This window comes from Vidua chalybeata, chromosome 7 (genome assembly GCF_026979565.1).
Source record: "Vidua chalybeata isolate OUT-0048 chromosome 7, bVidCha1 merged haplotype, whole genome shotgun sequence".
NCBI lineage: Eukaryota > Metazoa > Chordata > Aves > Passeriformes > Viduidae > Vidua > Vidua chalybeata.
In genome coordinates this window covers 22,812,535-22,835,041 of record NC_071536.1, presented here as the reverse complement: position 1 = coordinate 22,835,041, position 22,507 = coordinate 22,812,535, and the positions used below count along the sequence as shown (strand labels likewise).

The window sequence follows — 22,507 nt, the reverse complement described above, 5'->3', positions numbered from 1 at the left end:
AACAAGTTAAAGAGCTGCACAAAAGAGCACCACAAACACTTCAAGAAACACCTGCACACTTAAACTCCCCAAACTCACCACTTTCAAGCAAGTTAAGAAGCAGCTCTTCATCTGCCATGGAGGATACACTAATGAGGCTGCTATTTTCACTTTGGCATGACAGAGAAGCATCACTCCAGCTCTTCTCCTCTTTATGAAGTCTGTAGCAGTTGCGATTGTGTGGGTACCAACCAGCATCACAACGAGTGGCATAATACTGCCATGTATCTTTAAATGAGCACACAAAGTTCAGATGCACTAAACAGAATTGCCAAACTTATGCTATGTTCATAACACATTTTTTAACCTTAAAATGCTGAAAACAGAGTTTTCCAAGATGACTTAAGGAGGCCAAAACACCTGCTCTATGGATCATCACCTGCCAAGCAAACTAAAATTTCTTCCACTTTATTTGATGATTGAACCATTCAGGCTGCTGGACTAGTGCAAACACGAATTCAGTTTAAAACAGTTTATCTCCCTTATTACCTCTGAAGCTGGTTCAAAGACAGATAAAGCTTCTTCAGATGCACTACCTACAGAAAGTTTGTATAGTCTTTCCTTACTACCTGAAACAAGCTGCTAAACTTTCTTTAAGTTACTAGGAAGGAGCTGAACCCATCTAAGTATCTCTTATAAAACCAAAAATTTATGTTAGAATAAACTAAATTCTATTTTTAACTTTCTCACAGAACAGGACCCTGAGTCATTCTATGCACTATATATCCTGTACTCATTGTATAAACACTTGAAGTACATGTACAACACTTTTCTGGCATATCAAAAGTACAGCACATCATAAAAATCTCTGCAATTTTTGTGCTACATTTATCCAACTTTATTCTCTGTGTGCCACTGGTTAATTCCATTCACACTGAAAACCTATTTTGCAACTCATAAGTGTGGCTCTTATTGTAATATAAAAGAGAATGAGCATACTGATGATGTAAGGAATCAAGTAAATGCTACTTGTATTAAAATTGTTTGTTCTAAGACACTGAACAAAGACTGCTTTGTTTTCAAAGACTGAATTTAAACAGAAGAAAGTGTTATTACATCAGTTAAAGTAAATTGTATTCAACTTAAACTAGCAAAGCCACACATTTAGTGCAGCTGGGACCCTGCTCTGCTGACTTTATAGTCAGGTGGCCTCTCTTGCTCTCCTTGCACACCCACAAATAGAATACAGTAACACTGAGACACCTACCCAGTGTTTCATGCTCTGTCTTATTTAAATATTTTTTGCATACAAAAGGCAATCCAGATTCACACAGATAACTGTTCCAGCCGTACTTCAGTCTTGGATTAATCACTGCACAATGATTTTCTTTAAAACGGTTATCAGAGACATCTGCAAACACATTTTTGAGAAGCACAATATTACAAAAAATCAGTTCTTGATTGTAAAATGGTGTTGTAAGGTTCTCTGCAACTTCTTGAATTAATATATAAACATTCCTGCATAGCCAAGCTTCTAGTAATATTATACTAGTACTATGGACAGTGGAACATTTACCATGCATTACATGTGTGGCAATGCCTCCTTGGCTTCTGCTCTCAGATGAGAGGCTGAAACAAGCTTGAGTGTCTTTAATTGCTGGTGGACAGACTTCAAAATGTAGCAAACCAAGTCACAAAACTCATGTGAATGTGCTAATGGTAATTACATCTTGTTAACATAAAAAAAATTAAAACTCCTTTCCTCCATGAAAGTAGCTACAGTTTTTAAATATGCAACTGGAACCTTAAAAACATCTTTAAAAACAAATGACAAATGGACTAGACCATTAATGCTTTGAACAGATAGATTTCACTTGACATTATATCCCTAGAAAGGCTTTCAGTTTGTGAATATGAATAAATATTTCTAACAAAAAAAAAATTGCACTCATTCACTTAATTCAACTTTCAAACATAGCTGTAGGAACAGCAGTGCTGTATCAAGCTGCAGTTATAGAGAACATATAATTATGCTGCTATAACATATGCAAGAGGAACATCAAGTACTTGCTCTCCAGTTCACAAACATTAGTGGTGCTCCATCTGACCACTGCCAGCCAGCGTCCTCATCCAGGCGATTCAGGCCCATCCACAGCACCACGTCTGTGGAATTTAACTGCCCTGAAACAGAAAAAATAAACAAAGTAATACTGCATGCTTTCCCCAAGCTTAAAAATATCTACAGGCATAGACCTGCTGTCCTGACTTGTTACAATTGGAATAAAACAAAACTTCAAAGCACTCTCCAGAAAGTTCAGGCTTGTTGGCTTCTTTTCCTGTCCATAGAAAAAGTAACTTACTTTGTTAATCAACACAGAGATGAAAAGGAATAAACTCAGAAACCTGAAATCCTTCAAAAGCCACTCATTCTGCAAACCCTTCCTGCATAAGTTGTAGCTGACCTTAGAAGTTAGATCTAGAACAAGCAGCTACATAAATGCTAGCCTGTTTACATAAACACTAGCCTGTTTGAGCTTTTCATCAACCAAATAAATTCCAGAAACCTTTACAGCCTTGCAGGCATATCAAAAAGCCAATTAAATAATTTTTAAAACTTCCTGTTAGTTTATATCCTTCAATTGAAAACCAGCAATAGTGGGAAGCAATGAACAAGAAATCGGAGGCAAACTTTGCATCAGAGCTCCACCACCCATTCCTCCACTTGATTTTCTCCACTCACACTAAGACACCCATGAAATCCTTGCTTTCAGAAGGCTCTGCACAATTTGTCTGAGACATTTGCTCCAAGGGGAAAAGCAAATTGCTTATCAGAGAAGGATTAACATGTATTTAGAGAGCTGGCATTTTTTCCATACAAGACATTTACTTTAAGCCTGCAGAAATGTTCCTATCATTCCCTTTTAGTGAAGTCCAGCTTACAAGGAAAACTTAGCAGGAGAAAGGGACACCAAGGTACATTGTAGAGAAGGTAAACACACGTATAATTTCCCAAAGTAAACAAACAGCTGCAAGATGAATGGGAGTCTCTGTGGGGAGGGAGAATTGAGAAAATTACACCCTCACTTAATACCACCACTTCTGCACTTCAGTTTATTAAGGTGGGGACTTACCTTCATCCTTGCTCTTTCAAATAGCTCTACTGAGGTGGGTTACATGACAAAGCCCCAGAAGGAGCAATGGGAGAGACATCACACAGGGTATTAGGTTCCAAAACTTACCCCTTTGCAAAGGTAAGGAGGAAATCTAACTACAGGTTTCCTACAAGGTCCAATTTCTACAGAGAAATGTCTACTCACTGCTTAAGTTACTTATGTAGTTCTGCTCTTCAGGGTCGGTGACACTGAGCAGGTCCCCTCCTTGCAGCTGACAGGCAGCCCGAGCCTCAGGCCAGCTCAGCACGGACGCGAGGTTGAACTGGTAGCAGATGTGTGTGTTGGGGTTCTTCTTCCAAAAGATACCACATCCACTCTCTACTAAGAAACAGATTTGTCACCAGCTGCCCAAGACTCCAAACCAATCAGAAACACTACACCTTGAACCATTTAATTAATTAATGACAGCAGTATCCCACTGGAAGCACGATTATGATTGCCTTTTCTGTTACTTTGTAAACACAAATAGGGCACTAATGAAATAAAATGTTGCTCTGAATTTCATATGGTTGATAAAACACTGGGGAGCTGATCTGCAGCTGGTGGTGATTTTCACAACTCTCATGAAGCCAACACAGCTACATTTTAATTTATTCTGGCTAATAATTTGTTTCTAAAGCTGAGAAGTTGAAATTTTCAAACTGTGAACACCTCACCCAACTTGTGGCAACACTCACTGGATCTCCTTGGACCTTGTACTCAAGAGAATAAACTTCCTATAATTAAAAAGGATAAGCAAGGCTGCAAATACCATCTATTTTAATGGCTGTCCAGAAATATCCACTACAAAGACACATTAACAGCTGGTTTTAACATGCTTTGGAACAGAGATCTGAAATGTAGCTTTAGCAAGAAAGGCTTTTCCAAACCACTTCTACTGATAGAAGACACTATTTTGCTTATTTATACAAGAAGCTGAAATATTCACAAAGATTGTACATCCAAAATCTTTTCAACAGCAAGTATTTTCAAAGCTATTGCCTTTTAATATTTTAGGCCCAAGACATATCCAAGCAGTGCACAGAAGAAAAGGAATGTGCCAGATGTAAGGCAGTCAAAAGCAGAACGTGACTTTGCAAGAGCAGCCCTTAGGCTGTGTTCCACATAAGCTGCCTGTGTATCACTGGGACAGAGGGCTTGGGCTGCAGGGTAAGGTCAGTGGGCTGCACAGAATAGGGTCCTTCTGCTGCCCCCTGTGGTTTTGCTGTTGTGATGAGGGCTTTGAGTCTCAAAGGTCAAATGATAAACTATAACAAATTTGCTGAAGGTCTTCCTTTGTGCTTTTTGAAAAGACATTCCCTTCTAACAGAAGGGAAGTAATTCAAAACCAGACTGTGTCCTAGTATTACCAAGAAAGAATAAAGTCTTGGAGGGGGGAGAGAGAAGACAAGCAACATCTTACCAGCACTTGGGCAAAACCCCCATTTTTCATCTTGTTCGTAATGAGTTGTTGTGGCACACCACTCAGATTCCTTTCCATCTCTGGTACACTCATAATACCACTTGTTGTCATATTTAAATGGAAAAACGCATGGGAAACCAAAAGAATTTCCAAGCAAGGTATATGTTTCTGGAAAAAAAAAAAAAAAACAGAGATTAAAAGAATGCAGATCACAAAAAAAAATTTTGCCCCCCTTTGTCATTATTCCTGTATTTAGCAGTAGTGATAAAAATGTCTAAAGTGACATTTAAATTTTAATTTATAATTGATAATACAACATTATAAGTGTGAGCAGCACAATTTCAGTAAATAGAATATGGAAATAATAACTTAATGAAATTTGTCACCATGAGGCACATTTTTGTAACTTACTCTATTAACAAAAAAACCCCAAACAAAACCACAGCCCTCAAAATCTGATCAATTAACACAAAGTCTGCATCTACATTTCTGGACAACCACATAAAACAACAATTAGTTAAATCAGTACACACTCAGATGCAAATTCTAATTATTTATTAGTCTATGACAGATGAGTAATTTAACATTATTCCCCTGCTTCTCCCAATCTTTATAAAGTGGATTTCTAATGTGTTTTTCACTCTCTTTGGCATTCTTTGGGAAAGGAAATGTACAAGACAAAGGAATATTAAATAGACTTTTAAAAATAAGTTTTTATCCCATGGAGAATAATACCATAGCTAAAAAATCTCCATACATCTGTAAAAATGCTCCATACATCTGTTGCCACAATCAATGCCTTACAAAATATTTAAATATTTTCCTATTCCACTTCGAGGACCAAAATACTGAGAGAATCCAGTGCAACTGAAAGCTGTAAAAGCTTTACCTCAGTGAGTGTCTCTTAAACCTCAGAGCTTCTAAAAAAGGTCAAAGAACCACAATCACTCTTTGAATGAAATTGTTTATCAAAGATTCCACATTGATAGCTTTAAGACCAAAGTCCTTCAACTACAGAATCAATACATACCTCCAGGTTCCTAGAGAGTTTCTAGAGTTAATGGCTGTCTGTGCACATATAAAAGAGCAGTTTACACATTGTAAATCCCCTTCTGATGTGAATGAACAGAAAATACAAGGAACAGGTCAAAAAATAATTCAGAATTGCTTTTCTGTCTGCCTGCTACCATGCTGCCAGCTACAGAGGGAGTATCGCAGTCCTGGCAAGAAATGAAATTCAATTGCTACAGACCTCTTACCACAGTTACATATATTTTTTTTTTTTTTTTTTATTTTGAAGGTAGCTATCCCTCACACCCCTTGCTTGGTGGACTAACAGGCTGGCTTGCCTTTGCATGTGCATGAGTTGTGGTAGAAGGTGGAAAACAGAACCTGAAAGAGATTTTGCCAACACAATTCAATACTTTGGTCCTAAAACTAGGCTAGAAGTACCTGCCTAATGCTGATCCTCTCCTCACCTCTCTGAGATGTTGCAGTAATAGGGCTAAACCAGGTCTACTTCCATCTCACTGTGTGTACATGGCAATTGTGTACAACTTTCCATGGATTTATGTATTTTTCTGTCTGGTCTTAAGTATGAATTCCATTAGGTTTTAAAAAAGAAAAAGCACTGTAGTACTTTCCCAGTTATCACAGGTGCCAAAGAAGGAGTTTGGTGAGAGCAGAGGCTGAGCTACATCTACAGGGGAAATCACTAAGACCACATCTGGAACCCAAACACCCAGTTCAGGTGGGGAAAATCAACAACTTCAGTCTGAGACACTGTGCAAACATCAGGTCTCTCCCTCTTACAGAAATGCTGAGGAAGGGGTAAAGGTACAGGCTGTCTGTTGCTGCTTGAAGTCAGTGGGTTTATCTTAGTCCTTAAACCTAGAAAAATATTCAGGTCTGCAGACCTGGATCTTGATGTACATTCTTACACCTTCACTAGCTGCACAGCAGGATTTATCAAACTTCTGATCTCTGTTTCAAACTTTGGCATGTTCAGAGTCCAGGTGCAGAACATTGCAGACATTGGTCCATGTACACTGCAGTTACAGACTGATTTTCAGTGACAGGAGCTCCAAATCCTTTCTTATCTCTCTTTAGGGTTATCTGATAATGGAAGCTGCAGGACAGGCAACAGCAAATCCTTAGTAACCCTTTTAATTTTAGAGGTGATTTGAAATGAGCATTTCCTGATTTGCAAGGATAGTGGTGGGTTTGGGGGTCAATTCAACAAAAGAATATCAATTGTGTGGTATGCTTATCTCAACCACTACAAATAAAAAAAATCCCACAAACTTTGAGGCCCAAACTGCAATAGAGACTGGAAGGGATCATAAGCACCTGATCTCCCTCCAACAGAACTTCTGAAACTTTTTCCATCTATGCTTCTATGACAAAATTTTATTCTTACCTTGAAATGGGTGTTCACAAAGGTCTTCATCATAGGACATATACTGCTTCCATTGACAAGTCGTTTTTTTTTTGGCCACAATATGTTTACTGTTTTCAACTGCTAATTTGAACTCTGATACACCAACTAACGCTTTTCCATCACAGTTCCACCACAATGAGTACTGAGTTGAATCACATTCAAGCATAGTTAGTGGCTGCTCTGGTCTGCTGATGTTCAGCCCAAGACAGGTGCTGCTGCCTATGTTGAAAAGACGATGGTTGGATACCCATTTCCATAACATCTTTTCTGAGAGCTGACCGCAGTCTTCCAGAACAAGGCCAGCTCTGTCCACTTTAATGCACAAGCTGGAATTTTCACTCTGGATAATGAATATCCCTTTATCTGTAGGGGGAAGAAAATCCAACAAACTTTCAGTTTGTAGAATACTGCAATTGACTGTATAGTATTAAAAGACAAACGTTTTAATTGCAGCTATTTAGGAAGAAAACTGAAAATATCCATCAGAATAACTGACGCTCCAAAAAACTAAGGAGTACTAGTCTAATTTTACTGCCAGCTGATTTTTCTAAACATGTAGACTACTTGCAAGCTCACAAAAATAAAACCAAATAATACTTCTCAAGCTGGATAGACAAAAAATAACCTCAAACGAAAACAAGAGGTGCCCAAAAACATCAATCATGTTTAAAGAAAAAAGCCACTGGTCACCATGACAGAGTAAAGGTCACAGTAATGGAGCAAAAGTTTAAGTAATACAACAAGTCATGCTGCATACTGTGAAATAATTCCCAATGCAGATTGGAGAGTACCATTAAAGTTAAATATTTTAAGAATGACATTGCCATATTCATTCTTTACTCTGCAACTATAGAGAAAGAAAGAAAATTGGCAAATTGCATTGTCAATAGGACACAGAAACAGCAGGATTTATCTATGCCATTAGAACTGGTGGCCAAGGGTTAAAGCATGCCTTTCCTATTTGATACATATTGTTCAACCATTTGTGACTACCTTCCAAAAGAGCAGATGTTGTGGGGCTAGCCTGACAACCCAGATTTTTTGGAATCACACAGAAATTCACTGAAATATGTGACATCATGGTGTAAGTATGTGAAAAAAAGTGAAAAAAGTCAGCTGTTTAACATCTTGGGAGCAAAAGTTTAACTGATCATATAGACTGGAAAAAAAAGAGGGCAGCTGAGGAACTGAAAATCAGCAAAATGTAAGCCTGTAACACCTCAGCTACTTGATTAACTCAGAAATCCATTGGTAAATAACCCAAGGAGTTCTTTTCACATTATATGTGAGATTATTTATTTTATGCCTCAGGAGCATAAAATACCTTTATATGTTGAGAATCTGAGCAGCACTTCCATTTTGCTTTCAGATTTTACAGTGATAATTTCTGCCATGCATACTTTCAAGTTTCTGTAATTCACTACACCTAGCATACTGAAGCACTAACTATGACAATAAAAAAATGCCTCTCAAATTGACATAGCCCACAAATGAAATATGAGATGCAGAGGACCACTCAGATGCTATGTCTGAGTTTAGTGCATAGAGCTTAGGTGTAGCCCTAAAAAATGAAGATGTTTCAAGCAGCACCATGACAGTGCTGTCTAACAAGCACACAGGAGATCAGCTCAACAATATAATGTGCATACAACAAGCAGAGCAGAGAGGATGTGGATTATGGAGAGGTTTTGGTTATAAATTCTGCATAGAACACATTATGCTTTACAAAGAGGTGGCACTGCAGATTGTGCCACTGCTAACAGTGGCTGTTTCCCCATGGCTATAGAAATTGGCAGTCTGATGGAGCAGAAGCAAGCCCTTCTGACTGGTAGCAGGTGAAAACCAGTGAAGTTTTGCAGTTCATATTGGTTTCACCCTTCTTATCCAACCCAATCCTCCATGGGCAACACAGGTGTCTCTATTTACATGGCTAGAAAGAGTTTCTGCCTCTCATACTATGGGTATATCTTTTCAACAGCAGTCTTATCTTTGCTAACCAGAAAATACACTGTTCATTTGCTAGGTAACGAAGAACTGGGATGTTAGCACTAGTAAACTCTGTTAATGAGGTTCATTCACCAGGATACTCGGATCCACATGGAGATTGTGAGTTTGACAAAGTTTATCTATATCCACAGCACACAGCGTCTCCATACAGCACCTTCTTGGGGTGGGAGGAGCAAGACCACAACCCAAAGGTGAAGGATTCTCAAACTTTGAAAGCCTTTATCTGTAAGGCCCTTAAGAGTTGCAGTGACTACTGAGAAAAGATAAGGTTCTTTCCCAGTGTACACAAATAACACATCTGGATGATCTTTGTGAATAATGTCCCTTTTTCATTCTGGGGCAACTTGTGCCAAGAACAGCCAGACCATAATTCTTGAGCCCCCTTCCAAATGTGGTTTCCATTCCCCACATACAAAATGCAATTGGCAAGAGAGCTGTGCTTGCTTGCCTGAAGACTGCCAGGAAACAGCCAGCTCACCGCAGAAGTAAAACATGAGAGATGGCAGGTTCAGTGACAGCTCCACGAACTCCAGCTCAGCTCTGTCTTTAAGTGGGGCAATGAGACAACTGGAGCAACAGCAAGCCTGCAAGAACAGATCCACGTCTCTACATCATGCCCCTCCACACAAGATCAAGGTGACAAGAAACATATTCCCAGAAGAGAAGCCTGGAGCTGATGTTCAGCCCCAGATGAAGAGCTAATTGCTGACCACTACCTCCAAGTTCCTGTTTACTTGGGCTCAACACAGCTAATCGGGAATAAACGGCTGTAACAAAACTAGGCGAACAAGATAGCTTCATTTCCTTCCTCCTTACCTCCCATTTCCTTCCCTCCAAAATAAGAAATGCTTATGTGATAATAAAGAAAGCAACTGGGATTTATTGGAAATGAGAATAAAACTATCGCTGTCCTCTCCGGATGCATGGAGGACTGCAATGGGCAGCGGAATAAGCAGTGAGGACGCGAAGCAGATCCAGAGGGACAACCCCCGGCCCCTCGTCCCGGAGCCGCCGGGGCTCGGCGGGGCTCGGCGGGGCGCGGGAAGCCCGGCGGTCCCGCACGGCGGCAGGGCTCGGGACGCCCGGGGCGCAGGGCTGTGCCCGGGGCCCGCGCCCGCCGCGCCGCTCCGCTCCCCACCCCCGGGCCACCCCGAGGCGTCACTCACTCCGCAGGGAAGGCACCGCGTCCCGGCCCAGGGCGGCGGCGCTGCGGCCGCCCAGCAGCAGCAGCAGCAGCAGCAGGAGGAGGCAGCCGGCCAGGGGCCGAAGCCGGAGCCGCACCGCCGGCATCGCCCCGGCGCTGCGCCCGCCCGCCGCCGCCCCGCTCCGCTCCGCTCCGCCGCGGGACAGGAGCCGCCGGCCCTGGCCCGGGGAGGGCAGAGCGGCAATCCCACCCCGGCGGCGAAGGAGGGGCGGCCCCGGGGGGCGGCCCGCGGGCTCCCCCCGTCAGGCTGCGGGAGGGGTGCGGGCAAGGTCGCGCCGGGAAGTGCCGCTCCTGCAGCTCCGGCCGTCAGCTACGTCAGAGCTGTGGATTCACATGGACAAAATACTGTGTAGTAACCTTATTTTCCATCTGAAAACACCTGCTTTTTCTTGTCTGTACCCCAAGTACTGTTATCTTTTAAATAACCAGAAAACCAAAAAATAGAGACGTTGGCGGTGAGACGTCACCTTCAGCACAGTCCGTGTTCCCAGGTTCGCTGTTCTGTACCTGAACATCCCCACTGTTCCAGACCGCACTCGGAGACTTGTGTTTCTCACTAGGTCAGCTTTAACCTCGAAGACATTTTATATTTTGGCGTGGGGAAAAAGAATTGCCATCTTCCATTTTGTTACCTCTGTCTTCAGTCGAGTATTTGCAAGAGCTGCCCCCCTTGGGCTGAGTTTCAGTCTTGCAGAAACTCAAAAGCAGAACTTCTTGGTTAAAAATAGAGTAACTTTATGGGAATCCACAGGATTGTTAGTTTTTAATCTGCAAAAAGCATGTTTCTGGTATGATCTTTATGCACAGCAGACAAGTAAGTATATAAACATGTACATAAGTGTAAAAAAAAAAACAACAATGCAGTGGTGGAATTGACACCCTTCCCCCATGTCTACTTCAACCATGACAGAAGGCTGGAAAAGAGAAGCCTCTGGGCTTGGGGAAACTTCTTTCTGTTGGTTGGTAGATGGAGGACTTGAGAAGCAAGAGAAAATAAACTCTTAGAAAGAAGTATGTAAGTGGAGGAGTTTCTCCCCATTTAACAAATGATAAAAGTGCCTGACAGAACAAACAGCAGGAAATACTGCTGCAGAAGCTGGTCTAGGAGTGACCTGGCTTTGCTAGGCAGAAGGGCTGTAACTCTCAGGGGGCTGTGGTGTACCTCTTCTCAGGAAAGCTGCAGCGTTCTGAAATTTTCAGATTCTGGGAGAGAAGCTTGTTAATGAGCCATTTATGAAAATCTGGCCATTCAGACCTGTCTACATCTCTTCTGAAGTTTTTGGCCACTGCTTTGAGTACTGAGCTCCAGAAAAGGGCTCTCTTGCTGGGTCGCACTGAGAAATTCAGCTCTGTTCATGATAGAACATTTAAAAATAATAGTGCCAGAGAGCAAAAATGAGGCTGCTGTGGGAAGGAGTCCCACTTCAACTGGATTTTTCTGCCGATTACAGCAAGATCAAAGTAATCACATTCTAATTATGTATTCCTAATAATTATCAAAGTATTTTTGTAAATATTTTGCTAAATGCAAAATAGCAACTTAATTAATTCTAAGTGGTTTTCCTTGGTAATTTTATTTGCTATTGACTTCTTTCTCTTTGACTAAACAGTTTTTTACTGTCCTCAATCTAGTTTGTTCTCACCAAATTGGTAAATCCTTTCTAGTGCAGCTATAGTTATACTGACCTGCCTATTTATAGCTAAGGTATACTTACTAATTTTCAATAATAAGAATTCTTGTCTGGCATAATGACTTGTAGAACCAACATGATTGGCAACATTTTCTGAAGTAAACTTGATGGCAGTTAATAATACCTTGCTCATTAAATGGTATAATTTTCCAATTTTTGGGGATGGGGTGTTCAGGTTTGAAGCTTTGTCTGTCTTCTTTAAGGCATTTGCTGTATTGATTTGGTTTCTTTGTTTTATTTTATTTTCTATCTGGAACCCACTTTCTAGAAATATTTTTTCCTTTATGTTAATGGCCTGTTCGCTTCCTTTTTTTGTGCATACAAATATACATATCTATATATATAGATATGTATACATAGTTTTATATTTATATGTAGATATATATACAGATCTGCACTTGTTTGAGCTGATTTGCCTTTGCTATTCAGGTGCTCTACACAAATGTTCAATTCCTTCCCCTGTCTTTTCTTAGACTTCACCTTCTCTGTGAGACCTATACAAAGATATGAATCCAGTGCTTGTTCATGACCTGCATCCACAAATAAAACCCATCATTAAATTCACACTAATTCAATTTGCTTACAAATTGATTGCTTACAAACCCATTACTTTTGCAAAGCACACACACAGAGCCAGTGTGTCATGTGTTCAGCACCTCCTTACACAGTAACTTCTGCTCATAATCTGAAGACAGGTCTCATTTTATCCCCAATCAGCCAAAGTGGGAATAACAGACCAGAAAAAAAAAAGAAGGCCCAAAATTCCTAGCATTAGCAGTGCCCAGCAAGCAATAATTCCATCTTTTTTGGAGGCACTATCCAATATATAATTTGTATCTGAAAAAGGACAGTTCCTAGGCATCCCGAATCCACTCCGCTGCAGCCTTGGGCTGAGGCTGGTGCTAAGCAGAGAGGTGTGGAGGGAGCCATGTTCTGGCAGTCCTGTGCTCCCCTTGGCATGCCTTTTGTAGCTGTGGTGTGCTTGGAGCTCTGGGCTTTGTGGTTTTCTGAACCCTAACCCTAGGCATAACCCTAACCCTAGGCTGAGCAGCACATCCACCTTCCTGTTCCCTTATATGTTTTTCTTTTTACCCCAGAGACAGAATTACTTTCATTTATCAGCTCTTCCAGCCATGTTACATCTGGGTATAGTCACTACAGGCACTGCTCCCACCTTCCCTAGCTCCTCCGACACATCCCAACCTCGACCAGTGACACCCTTTTTTCTTTCTGCAGCCCCACCTGTGTGTTTCTGTCACACTACTCCAGTCTCCCATGCTCCCAGGTAATTGCTGCAGCCACCAGGCTCTGCAGTTTCTGTCCCTGTGAGCTCACATTGGTTAACATGACCTTATAGAACAGTCTATACTGGCCAGTTTCAGGTTAAGTCAAATCCCCAGCTGAAAATTGCCAGTTTTATGTTCATTAGTCAGAATGTGGGGTTTTTTTTCCTAAATGTGACTTAGTTTTATTTGTTAGCCGGTTAGCTTTAGGCTGGAAACTTATTTTTCAAAGTGAAAACCTCCTTTAAAGGGTGACAAGAGCATTACTATGAGTTTATGCTTCTAAATTCTGCTAAATAGCAGCTGCTCTTTCACAGGCATGAAATGGAGAGAATTACTACCTGTGTGGCACTTACTGTGCCACATGAGCCATCCCCAGGTGAATCCTTACCTTTCCAAGCCCTCCATCCCTCTTCCCTCAGTAAATGCTCACTTGGCACAAGTCTAGAATAGTTTGTTATAGTATATGATTTAGTAATAGGTAGAAATTTTACTATAAATCTAGCATGTCAGACTGGTTGTTGACTGGCAATTATATCAAATTTAGTAGCAGGCAGATATTCATGTTCATTTGGTATGGCATTAAGGAAAAAAATCCAGTATTTAAATACTTGAAATTAAACACAGATGGCTAATGGGGCCAGAGCTGCCTCTGACCCATCCTTCTTTGCTTCTCAAAGCCTTTCTTCACCTTATCCTTTCCATTTGAGTTCCTTGGCAAAACCTGCTGTGTCATTCATCCTTCTATGTAACACAGTCATTTTTTTGCCAATCTTGCTAGTACTGTTGTTGTGAAATCAATAGAAGAATGAAGCAGTTTTTGCAAAGACTTGCCACCAAAAGAATGCCTAATGTGTTCCCAAAATAAAGCTATTAATATTACACTCTAGATTTACTAGAAGACTCTGAACAACTCAGGAAGAACAGACAACCACTAACAAAGTCCTATCAGTCTAGTTGGAAAAAAACTTGACTGGGTGTAACACTTGGAACAAATATATATGCTTGCAGAAATTCTAGGGCATAATATTTGCTCAGTGCTGACATGATTTCACAGGTTGGGAGAGGGTGTGCCTTTGCACCTTGTACACTCCTTCCCACAAGAGTTGATCATGTTTTCTCAGCCGTGCTTACATGCTCCAAAATTAGACTCCAAAATCCCACAGCTAATATAAAATATTTACTGTGTTCATTAGAGAATATATGCATGGGGAAACCCAAAGAAATTTTACTTTGCCTCTTTCTTTAACCAATTTCTTCTCAGGTGAAATAATCCTTGTTTTAGATACCTTATTTTGTATTCAATAAAAATGAATAGACAGGTTTGTTTTTTTGTTTTTTTTTTTTTTTTTTTTTTTTTTTTTTTTTTTTTTTTTTTTTTTTGTTATCTTCAATATTTTGCTTTCTGGTAAATCAGATATAGAGTCAGGCTCATATGTGAGGACTTATGAACCAGCATTTAAGAAAGGACTAAAGAGAAAATGTGCACTTTGCTGTGTATTTCCAAAAAGATATTGCTGCTGTTACGCTGACAGAATGGGTGGATCTTTAGCTTTAAGTAACTTGTGCAATTTAGGAATCTGTGTGAAAGAATCATAGAATGGTTTGGGCTGAAAGAGAACTTAAAGATCATCTAGTTCTGAAGAAAGAAAGAATGACATATGTCATCAATCAGTGTTCCAGAAATAGGCTGCTCGCAACATTCATCCATTAAGTCATTCCTTGAAAAAGTAAAAGGATCACAAATGAAAAAAATCTAGACATTAAATTTCATGCGCTGTCTTTTAGAGTGGGGAGGAAAATAGTTTCTAAGGTATGACAAAGCATGAAAAATTTGCAAAGATTTGTGAAATCATGTGAAAACAGTGATAACAACACAGGCCAAAATGGAAAATGAAGAATGAACAACAAAAAACCTTATAAAATGATTCAATTTTACAGTCTTTATTCAAGGTCAAATAACTCCTTTTTTACACAAACAAGTTGAATGATTTACTGGTTCCTTTCAAATAGATGAAGCTAAAAATTGTCTCTTTTTATTTTTAGATTGTGTGTGATAAGTCTTGGGGGCAATAACTCTGTTATACACACTGCAAAACAAACTACATAAAGGCAGATGAGGCATGGAGAGTATTGCACTTGACACCTAAATCTTGTATCCGAGACTCAGTACCCACAAGTTACATTGCAAAACAAACTTGAATGCAATCTGGATATTTACAGTACAAATTATCATGCACCTTTTATTAATCAAATGAAAAGTTATCCATTTAACATACATTACTGAAATTACTATTCTATAGGGTGTATGAGATGTACAAATACCAGAAAATTGCTGATGATTATTCTTTTATTCAATTTAGCTCATTAGTGAATAGAAGTATTACTATTAAAAACGTTTTGGCCAATCTCAAGGTCCAGCCTCAGGTCAAAACAGTGTTTGTGAAAACAGCAGAAAGACTTTTTCATCCCACTTACCACACACAAACTCATTTATAGCTTGGTGGAGAAAAAAAATTAAAAAGAAAAAAATATGAACTTTGATAAAAATTCTACAAGATGAAAATTATATAGTTAATAAAAAGGGATGAATACCACTCTTGTTTCTAGGGTGAATGCCAAGTGAGATCTTCAAAGTTCTTGAAATCTGGGAGTTTAGTCAAAATTTATTATCTAAATGAATGCTGTTAAAGGATGGCTCATATGTATGAGTCAATGATATCCCTCAATTATAGAAACCTTCCTCACCAAGTCCTTCTAATTTCTCTCTTCTGATGAATTCTTCAATTGTTTGAGTGATTTCCATCCTGATAACATGGAAGGTGCACAGGAAATTTATAGTACAGTCAGTCAGAACAGGGAAATAGCAAATCATCCTGCCTGGCTCCTGTACATCTTTGATAATTTGGAGAGAGATTGTTAGGAGGAGCAATTGGACTGTAACCATAACAAATTGGATCTCTGATGATCAGAAGACACAAGTGATGGGAAGAGGGTGAGAAGGTTTATGAAATGAGATCTCCTGTAGGAGCAGGGAATGTAAGCACCAAGCATTTGATACGAAATGCAAACACTGCTTTGTTATTAACATTTGAAGGCTGAGATATGTTGGAATATTGAAATGGGCAGCCTACAGGGGAAAGGCTTTCAACTCTAATATTGAGAAGCAAAGTCAGATCTCAGAAACAGAACTTAAAAGGCATTTAATAAACAGTATAGATTTGTATTACTTGAAAAGTAATAAAAATATTTTTATTACTTGAAAAGTAATAAAATATTTTAACTTCTTTCAGAGAAAGTTTATAATTTGCTGACTTCTACATGAGAAACAAAAGAGTAACAGATAACCTACATGGGTGAAATCCAGATTTCCCTAGGCCCTTAGGCAATCCTCACCCAAGTGGAATCTGAGCAGATTCAGGGGCCAGCTTTGCATGCCACGAGTTTGTCCATGTGCCAGGGAAACAGGATTTGGTCCCACGTGTAACTTGAACTGACATCTGTGGGAGTCCAGGGGTTGGAAGGGCCACAGATGTGAGCCTTTATCTGTGCAGTTTCCACTATGAGATATGCAGGAATACCAGAACACAGATGCAAATCTGCTCCAGTTTAGTCACAGCCATCATTTCCATCTCACTGCCATAATTTTGGTGGTTCCAGCATCACCTTCTTTCCAAAGGCATCTGATACTATTTCTTTTTGCACAGATATATGTTCTAATTCACTAATAGGCAGTATTAACCAGTTTGTTTAAACAAAATAATATTTGTAAACCAAAACTAATAGTTTCACTGAAACTAGATCCACGTCTGTAGCCATTGACTCCAGTAGGCTTTGGATCAGGCCCTAAAACAGGCATGGGTCAGAGCTAGCCCATATACCAGTCTCAATTCCAGAAACTGTGGAGGATATGGAGACTGAAGTTGCACAGACTTGGTAAATACTTATTACAAAATGGACATCAACTTTTTTAGATCAAATACATTCAGATCAATAATTTTTCAGATCAAACTCCCTATTTACCCTAGGGAATGTATGTGATCATTTGTAACAGTGCCAAAGTACCTTTAATTTCTAAGTCTTCATTTCTAAGTACCTTCATATGTACATTTTGACCATCTGTTTCAGAGTAGCAAAAAATGCAGCTGAAAAGTTAAATTAAAAAATAAAGTTCATTACTGTTACCTTAAAGTAGCCCAATATTGTCATTTTTCTATGCCAGCATGTTAGTTGCTTTTATACTTCCTTTTTCAAGTGCTATGCATGCTATCAGATTACAATTAAAAATTGCAATTCATTTGTAATTAGCTAAAATGGAGATTTAAAATTCCTCATTAACATAATGGAAATGAATATTAAGTGAAATCCATAGATCTTTTTGTTCATTAGTTTGAGGGGAAAAAAACCAAGCCAAACCTAAAACCAAACAACTCAGCCCTAAAGAAGTAACTATGTTGTTATGCACAAGAATAAGCAGTTTGGCTGTTGGACATTGAAAGAACCTCACAACTATGGACATATCAATGAAAAAGTACTGTCTTTGTGTGTGGTAATAAACCTTTTGTGTGAACATTCCTGCATGAAAAGGGATCCCGAGCCACTTTGTGTGATGGCCCGGCATGTGAGGTATATTGTGAGCACCCAAATAATTTACAGGATGTAAAATGGAGTTCTGCTAATCCTCTGGTTTAAAAGTGTGTCTACTGGGATCTCTAATTTACAAATAAAAAAAGCAGTCTGTGTCTGGAGCAGAAAACAACTGCAAGTGAATAAGGCTTGATTGGCTTGATTTAACTTTCCCTGAGATAATCCCAGGGCCTAGGTCCTTAAAGAACATCAAAGAGCAATAAGGAAAAGAAACAGAGAAATAGGACAAGAAATAAGAATTAGAAATGTTTCTGTATAGCTTACATTTACAGAAGACAGGCAATATCACTACTTTTTTCTGGTGAGAAACTATTCAGTCACACAGGTGATATGAGGAAGCTCAATCCTAGTAGTTTAAACTGCATTCATGAAAAAACCAAAATGTTTTCTAAATTTAAACCAGCCCACCAAATAGACTGGTACAAATTCATTCCGAAACACTAATTTATGGGATTGTGTGTATGGGCAAAGTAGTATGAAGTTCACTGTATATATCTAATTTAACAAAAAATAAGCTTACATGATAATTTATAATCTTCAGTATTAAAGACAAAATTTAAATTATTCTTTATGTCATTGGTTTAAGATGGGGGCTGTAACAATAAAGGGTCATTTAAAAAATATTTCTACTAACCCTTACTACTAATATGTTATCTTTATTTGTCCCAACACAAGATATATATTCTCCAACAGAATAGTTATACCACTGCAACTTGTAAAGAAATATCACATAATCATAATTTCTGAGAAGAAACAAATTTAGATTTGGATTTCCTGCCAGTAAAACAGTTTGTAGTGTTGCAGGTGCTAATAGAAATCTGCAGCCATGGGTCTTTTATGCATATCTTGGTTCTTGTAAGTCACATTTTTAAAAGTGGTTGTTGAGCCTCTGTAGAGTGGATTTGTTTCCTAAAAAAAACCAAAACCAAAACAAACAAACAAACAAAAACCCAAATAAAAACATATTAAATGGGAGTCACACAATGTCTGTATAGAAGTAATATATCTTTGAGGACTTCAGAATAGCTTTTGGTAGCTCACTTGTGTTCCAAACCACTGAAATTCAGACTGATTTGAATTCAGGCAGCACAAACCAGCCTGGGCTCAAGAACACACTTCCCTTCACATCAGCCTGCCAGATTAAAGTAATGCACATCATCAAACAATATTTCATCAAAAGTGTCCCATAAAATTTGTGTATCAAATCTGGCAGTTAGACAATTACAAAACCACAGAGAGTGTCTCAGCAGATAGGTGTGACTTGTCATGGTGCTCTTGTCACATACAGTACCTACTGTGTGCTGGGAGAAGGGCAAGTCTCACCTGAGCTTTTCATCCTGGCCTCTCACCAATCACTTCCTATCCTTTCCTCTTGTGACAGAAAAGAAAATTAAAATGCTTCTATCAACTGTATATATCTAACTTCCCTTCCATCTTAGCATACCTAGCTGTCCTGAAGGATCAAGGAAACATTCTCAGGTGGCCTTGCCTGTAAGTTAGTGATTTTTCTCAGGTCACAAGCTGAAAGGCTGACAGTGCCCATTCTTGGAAAAAGTTGCAATCACGGGACTTTGTAGGAGAGTGGAGTCGTGTGAGCACATTGTCTGTCCTCCTGACACCCGCCAGAAATGCTTACTCAACATGCTTTTTTTGAAAAGATCCTCAGAAGCCCTAAAGCTTTTGCAAAAGGGCAAAAAAGTCAAGGGCGGAAAAGAAAGAAGAAAAGGGAACATGTGGTGTCAGCTTACATTAGGTGCCCAGAGCTATAGATAGAAAACAAGGCCTGGATTTCTCTGTCCTTTCCCTTGCATTTGGGACAGTTCCATCCACTCCTGCTCGGTGGGAGTGGGGTTGGATCATGGCAGAGGCCAGGAACAACATCTCTTTCCTAAACAGCTCTGTTTCTGAGCAGAGGGATAATCATGGATATCACCTTGGATAATCATACAGGCAGACAACAGCATTGTTAGGATTAATGGAAGACTGGCTACTAATTAAAAATTATTAATAAAAAAACCAGTTATCTACACATTCTTACATGTGGAAAAAATTAAACCGGGAGATGAAACACGAGATAATTTTCATCCATTAAAGAAACATTATTCTACTTTATAGAATAGTAGATGTGGTGAAAACCCACCAGCAAAATCTATCAATTTAAAAGAACAAAATCAACACCTAGAATTTTAGAGGCAGTTGTGCATCACGTAACCAAACTAAATGACCTTGTATAAAATCAATGTATTTCACATACCGTTTGCCATTTAACTTTTGATTTTTCTGCTTCAAACTTGGCCACCTCTTTTCGGTCTTGAAGTGACACCAGTAATTTCCATATACAAAGTAAAACAATGCCAATGAGAAGGATAGCAAGGGTGACACCCACCACTATCATTGGGATATTTGGATGCTGTGCACAGTCTGTGGAAACAAAACCAGTTATGACCGTGGATAACCGATCAATAAATTTTAGGCAATTAAAAACAGTCAAGAGATGTGCTGAGATTCTCATTTGCCATGAGCTGGGCACGCCTTTTCCTTCAAGTTCATATTATTTTCCTCCTGCTAGCTTCCTAAAGGGTTTGTGAAACCAGCTGAAAAATATTGCATTAAAATGTTTTAAAAATTATTTGCTAACTTATTCCACTGCTCTTTTACCACGACAATTAGCAGCTGCTGGATATAGACACAGATTCTGAAGAGAAAAGTCAAAAAATTGATTTCAGATCTGTTTCAATATAATTATAAAAAACAGGGCTAAGTTGACAAAATTACGAATTTTACATTATTGTGGCTGGAGCTCTAGTTCAATTAACAGATATTCTGTGGGTAGCAGAAGAAAATATTCTAGTGAGATCTAGGTCAGGGTAAAGTCACTAATGATATTGATAAAATAGAGGAAACTGAATTTCTCTCATGAAAACAATGAGGGAAAAAAATCATTCAGATTTGTTGAAAATGTTGGACTGGGCAACTGGGAGGAATTTTGCATTTCAAGTTCTGCAATAAATTTTTCAATAAAATATTTCAGAGAGTCAGAATTAAAACTGAAATTTTTGCTTCACCAAAACCCAAAGAAGTTTGATTGTTTTAATATTAGGAAGTAATGTCTATGAAAGTTGGTGAACACTACTATTTTACAAAATTTTCTGCTGAACCATGGTTTCAGAACATTAGAAAATTCATTTCAGTCCGGCTTGTCTTACATGATTGCATTTTATGTTCTGTTTTTGCTTGATGGCCTCAGTTAACTAATTCTGAGGGGCCCTGGTTTGAGCACCAGGTTGGTGTTCTGGCTACTGGTGCCATATTGACTTCAGTTCCATGAGTGAAATTATATTTCTTGAGAATTTATTAAGGTCTCATCCCAGTTCACATTTTAAGGTCCAGGAGCAGAGAAGCAGATGACAGTGAAACTGGTTATTGTAGTGTTGTGGGAGGGCCATTACAGAGAGTTCAATGAACTCATCGAGGTCAGTGAAAAGAAGATATTTCTTCTTTTTTTTTTTTTGTCAAATCTACTTAAAATGCGAAATGAAGTATTGAATAAAGATAAAATCTTATCTTTAGATTCTTAAATCTTAGGGATTGAGGGGTGTAGTTTGAGAGGTGTGCTTCTTTAATACTACCTTTGTTACAAGCACCTTTTTGTATATAATTTCAAAGCAAATTATAGTTTTATCACATAATGCAAATGGTGTTTAGTATCATCCTCTTTGAACTGCACAAGCTGTTGAAAAAAATATCTTATTCTTACAGCCCAAGGATCATGCTGCCCATTTTTCATGAAAGGCCAAGTATTTATGTGACCACTGCATTAAATAAGTACTTGAGGAGCTCTTTGGCTGGGCAGAGAAGAGCTACAAACACAAGGAGGAGATGTGCTGCTTCAAAGAGCTCTGCTTCTAGATGGCTAACCTTGTCTGTGGTTTTAAATCAGATTTCACCTACAAAAAGCAATATTCACTGCTTACCTTTCCGTTCTATGCTGTGAATGACTGTCCTTCCCTGTTCATCCACAGCCAGTAGAAATGTGGTTATACATTCATTTTCCCCCTGCAAAGAGCAGGAAATGGATTTATCCTCTGAATAATCTGCAGAGGGAAGGAAAAAATAATTCATCAGATCAAATGAAATTTAACCTTTAAAAACCAGAGAGACAGCTGGCATCATGTTTGTCACAGCGTTGTCTGCAGATGGTAAAGAGTGAAAGACAAAAGCAAAAATACTCTCAGAATTTCTACTAAATTTAATGGCTTTTCTTCCATTCCCAGTTTTGTTTCGTTTCTGATTTTTCACTTATATTTCCAAAGAACTGATCCAGATGTTGTCAATCTGCACTATCTAGTGCACCTTGTTACTTTAGTGTACTGTGAATTTCAATGGATTGGAAGTGCTCCCAAAACACTTAACTGGCAGCTGTTTCAAGATGTAATAGCCCAAATGATGGGACAAAGTAACCAGTGGAACAAAGTATGTTCCTTTGGTTTGCAGCTACTCCTGCCACCTGTAGTTCATGTTTCAGAAGTAGATATGCATACATCAAGCAGTGTGGGTGCTGTTAAAAGGGCTGCCATTCATTTCCTCAAAGGTCACTGTGTGTCCAGCACTGTTACAAGAGTAAATAAAGATTAATAACAGGAAACTGCCATGCTGAGATTTTTGTAACGGGATTCTGGAT

At 39.0% G+C, this 22,507-nt stretch overlaps 2 protein-coding genes across 2 annotated transcripts in view; both read right to left on the bottom strand.

Annotated features, from left to right (window-relative positions):
* Nucleotides 1–10,291, bottom strand: part of PLA2R1 (phospholipase A2 receptor 1) — a 37,032-nt gene extending 26,741 nt beyond the window's left edge. The window contains exons 1-7 of the mRNA XM_053948101.1: nucleotides 10,168–10,291; nucleotides 6,974–7,357; nucleotides 4,555–4,722; nucleotides 3,297–3,470; nucleotides 2,047–2,160; nucleotides 1,247–1,390; nucleotides 79–267 (exon numbers count right to left, since the gene is read on the bottom strand). Coding sequence (XP_053804076.1) covers nucleotides 79–267; nucleotides 1,247–1,390; nucleotides 2,047–2,160; nucleotides 3,297–3,470; nucleotides 4,555–4,722; nucleotides 6,974–7,357; nucleotides 10,168–10,291 — 1,297 coding nt within the window. The remainder of the gene's footprint in view (nucleotides 1–78; nucleotides 268–1,246; nucleotides 1,391–2,046; nucleotides 2,161–3,296; nucleotides 3,471–4,554; nucleotides 4,723–6,973; nucleotides 7,358–10,167) is intronic.
* Nucleotides 10,292–15,096: 4,805 nt separating this feature from the next.
* The window catches only part of ITGB6 (integrin subunit beta 6), a 32,449-nt gene continuing 25,038 nt past the window's right edge, over nucleotides 15,097–22,507 (bottom strand). The window contains exons 13-15 of the mRNA XM_053948192.1: nucleotides 21,801–21,920; nucleotides 20,081–20,247; nucleotides 15,097–18,735 (exon numbers count right to left, since the gene is read on the bottom strand). Coding sequence (XP_053804167.1) covers nucleotides 18,634–18,735; nucleotides 20,081–20,247; nucleotides 21,801–21,920 — 389 coding nt within the window. The 3' untranslated portion in view covers nucleotides 15,097–18,633. The remainder of the gene's footprint in view (nucleotides 18,736–20,080; nucleotides 20,248–21,800; nucleotides 21,921–22,507) is intronic.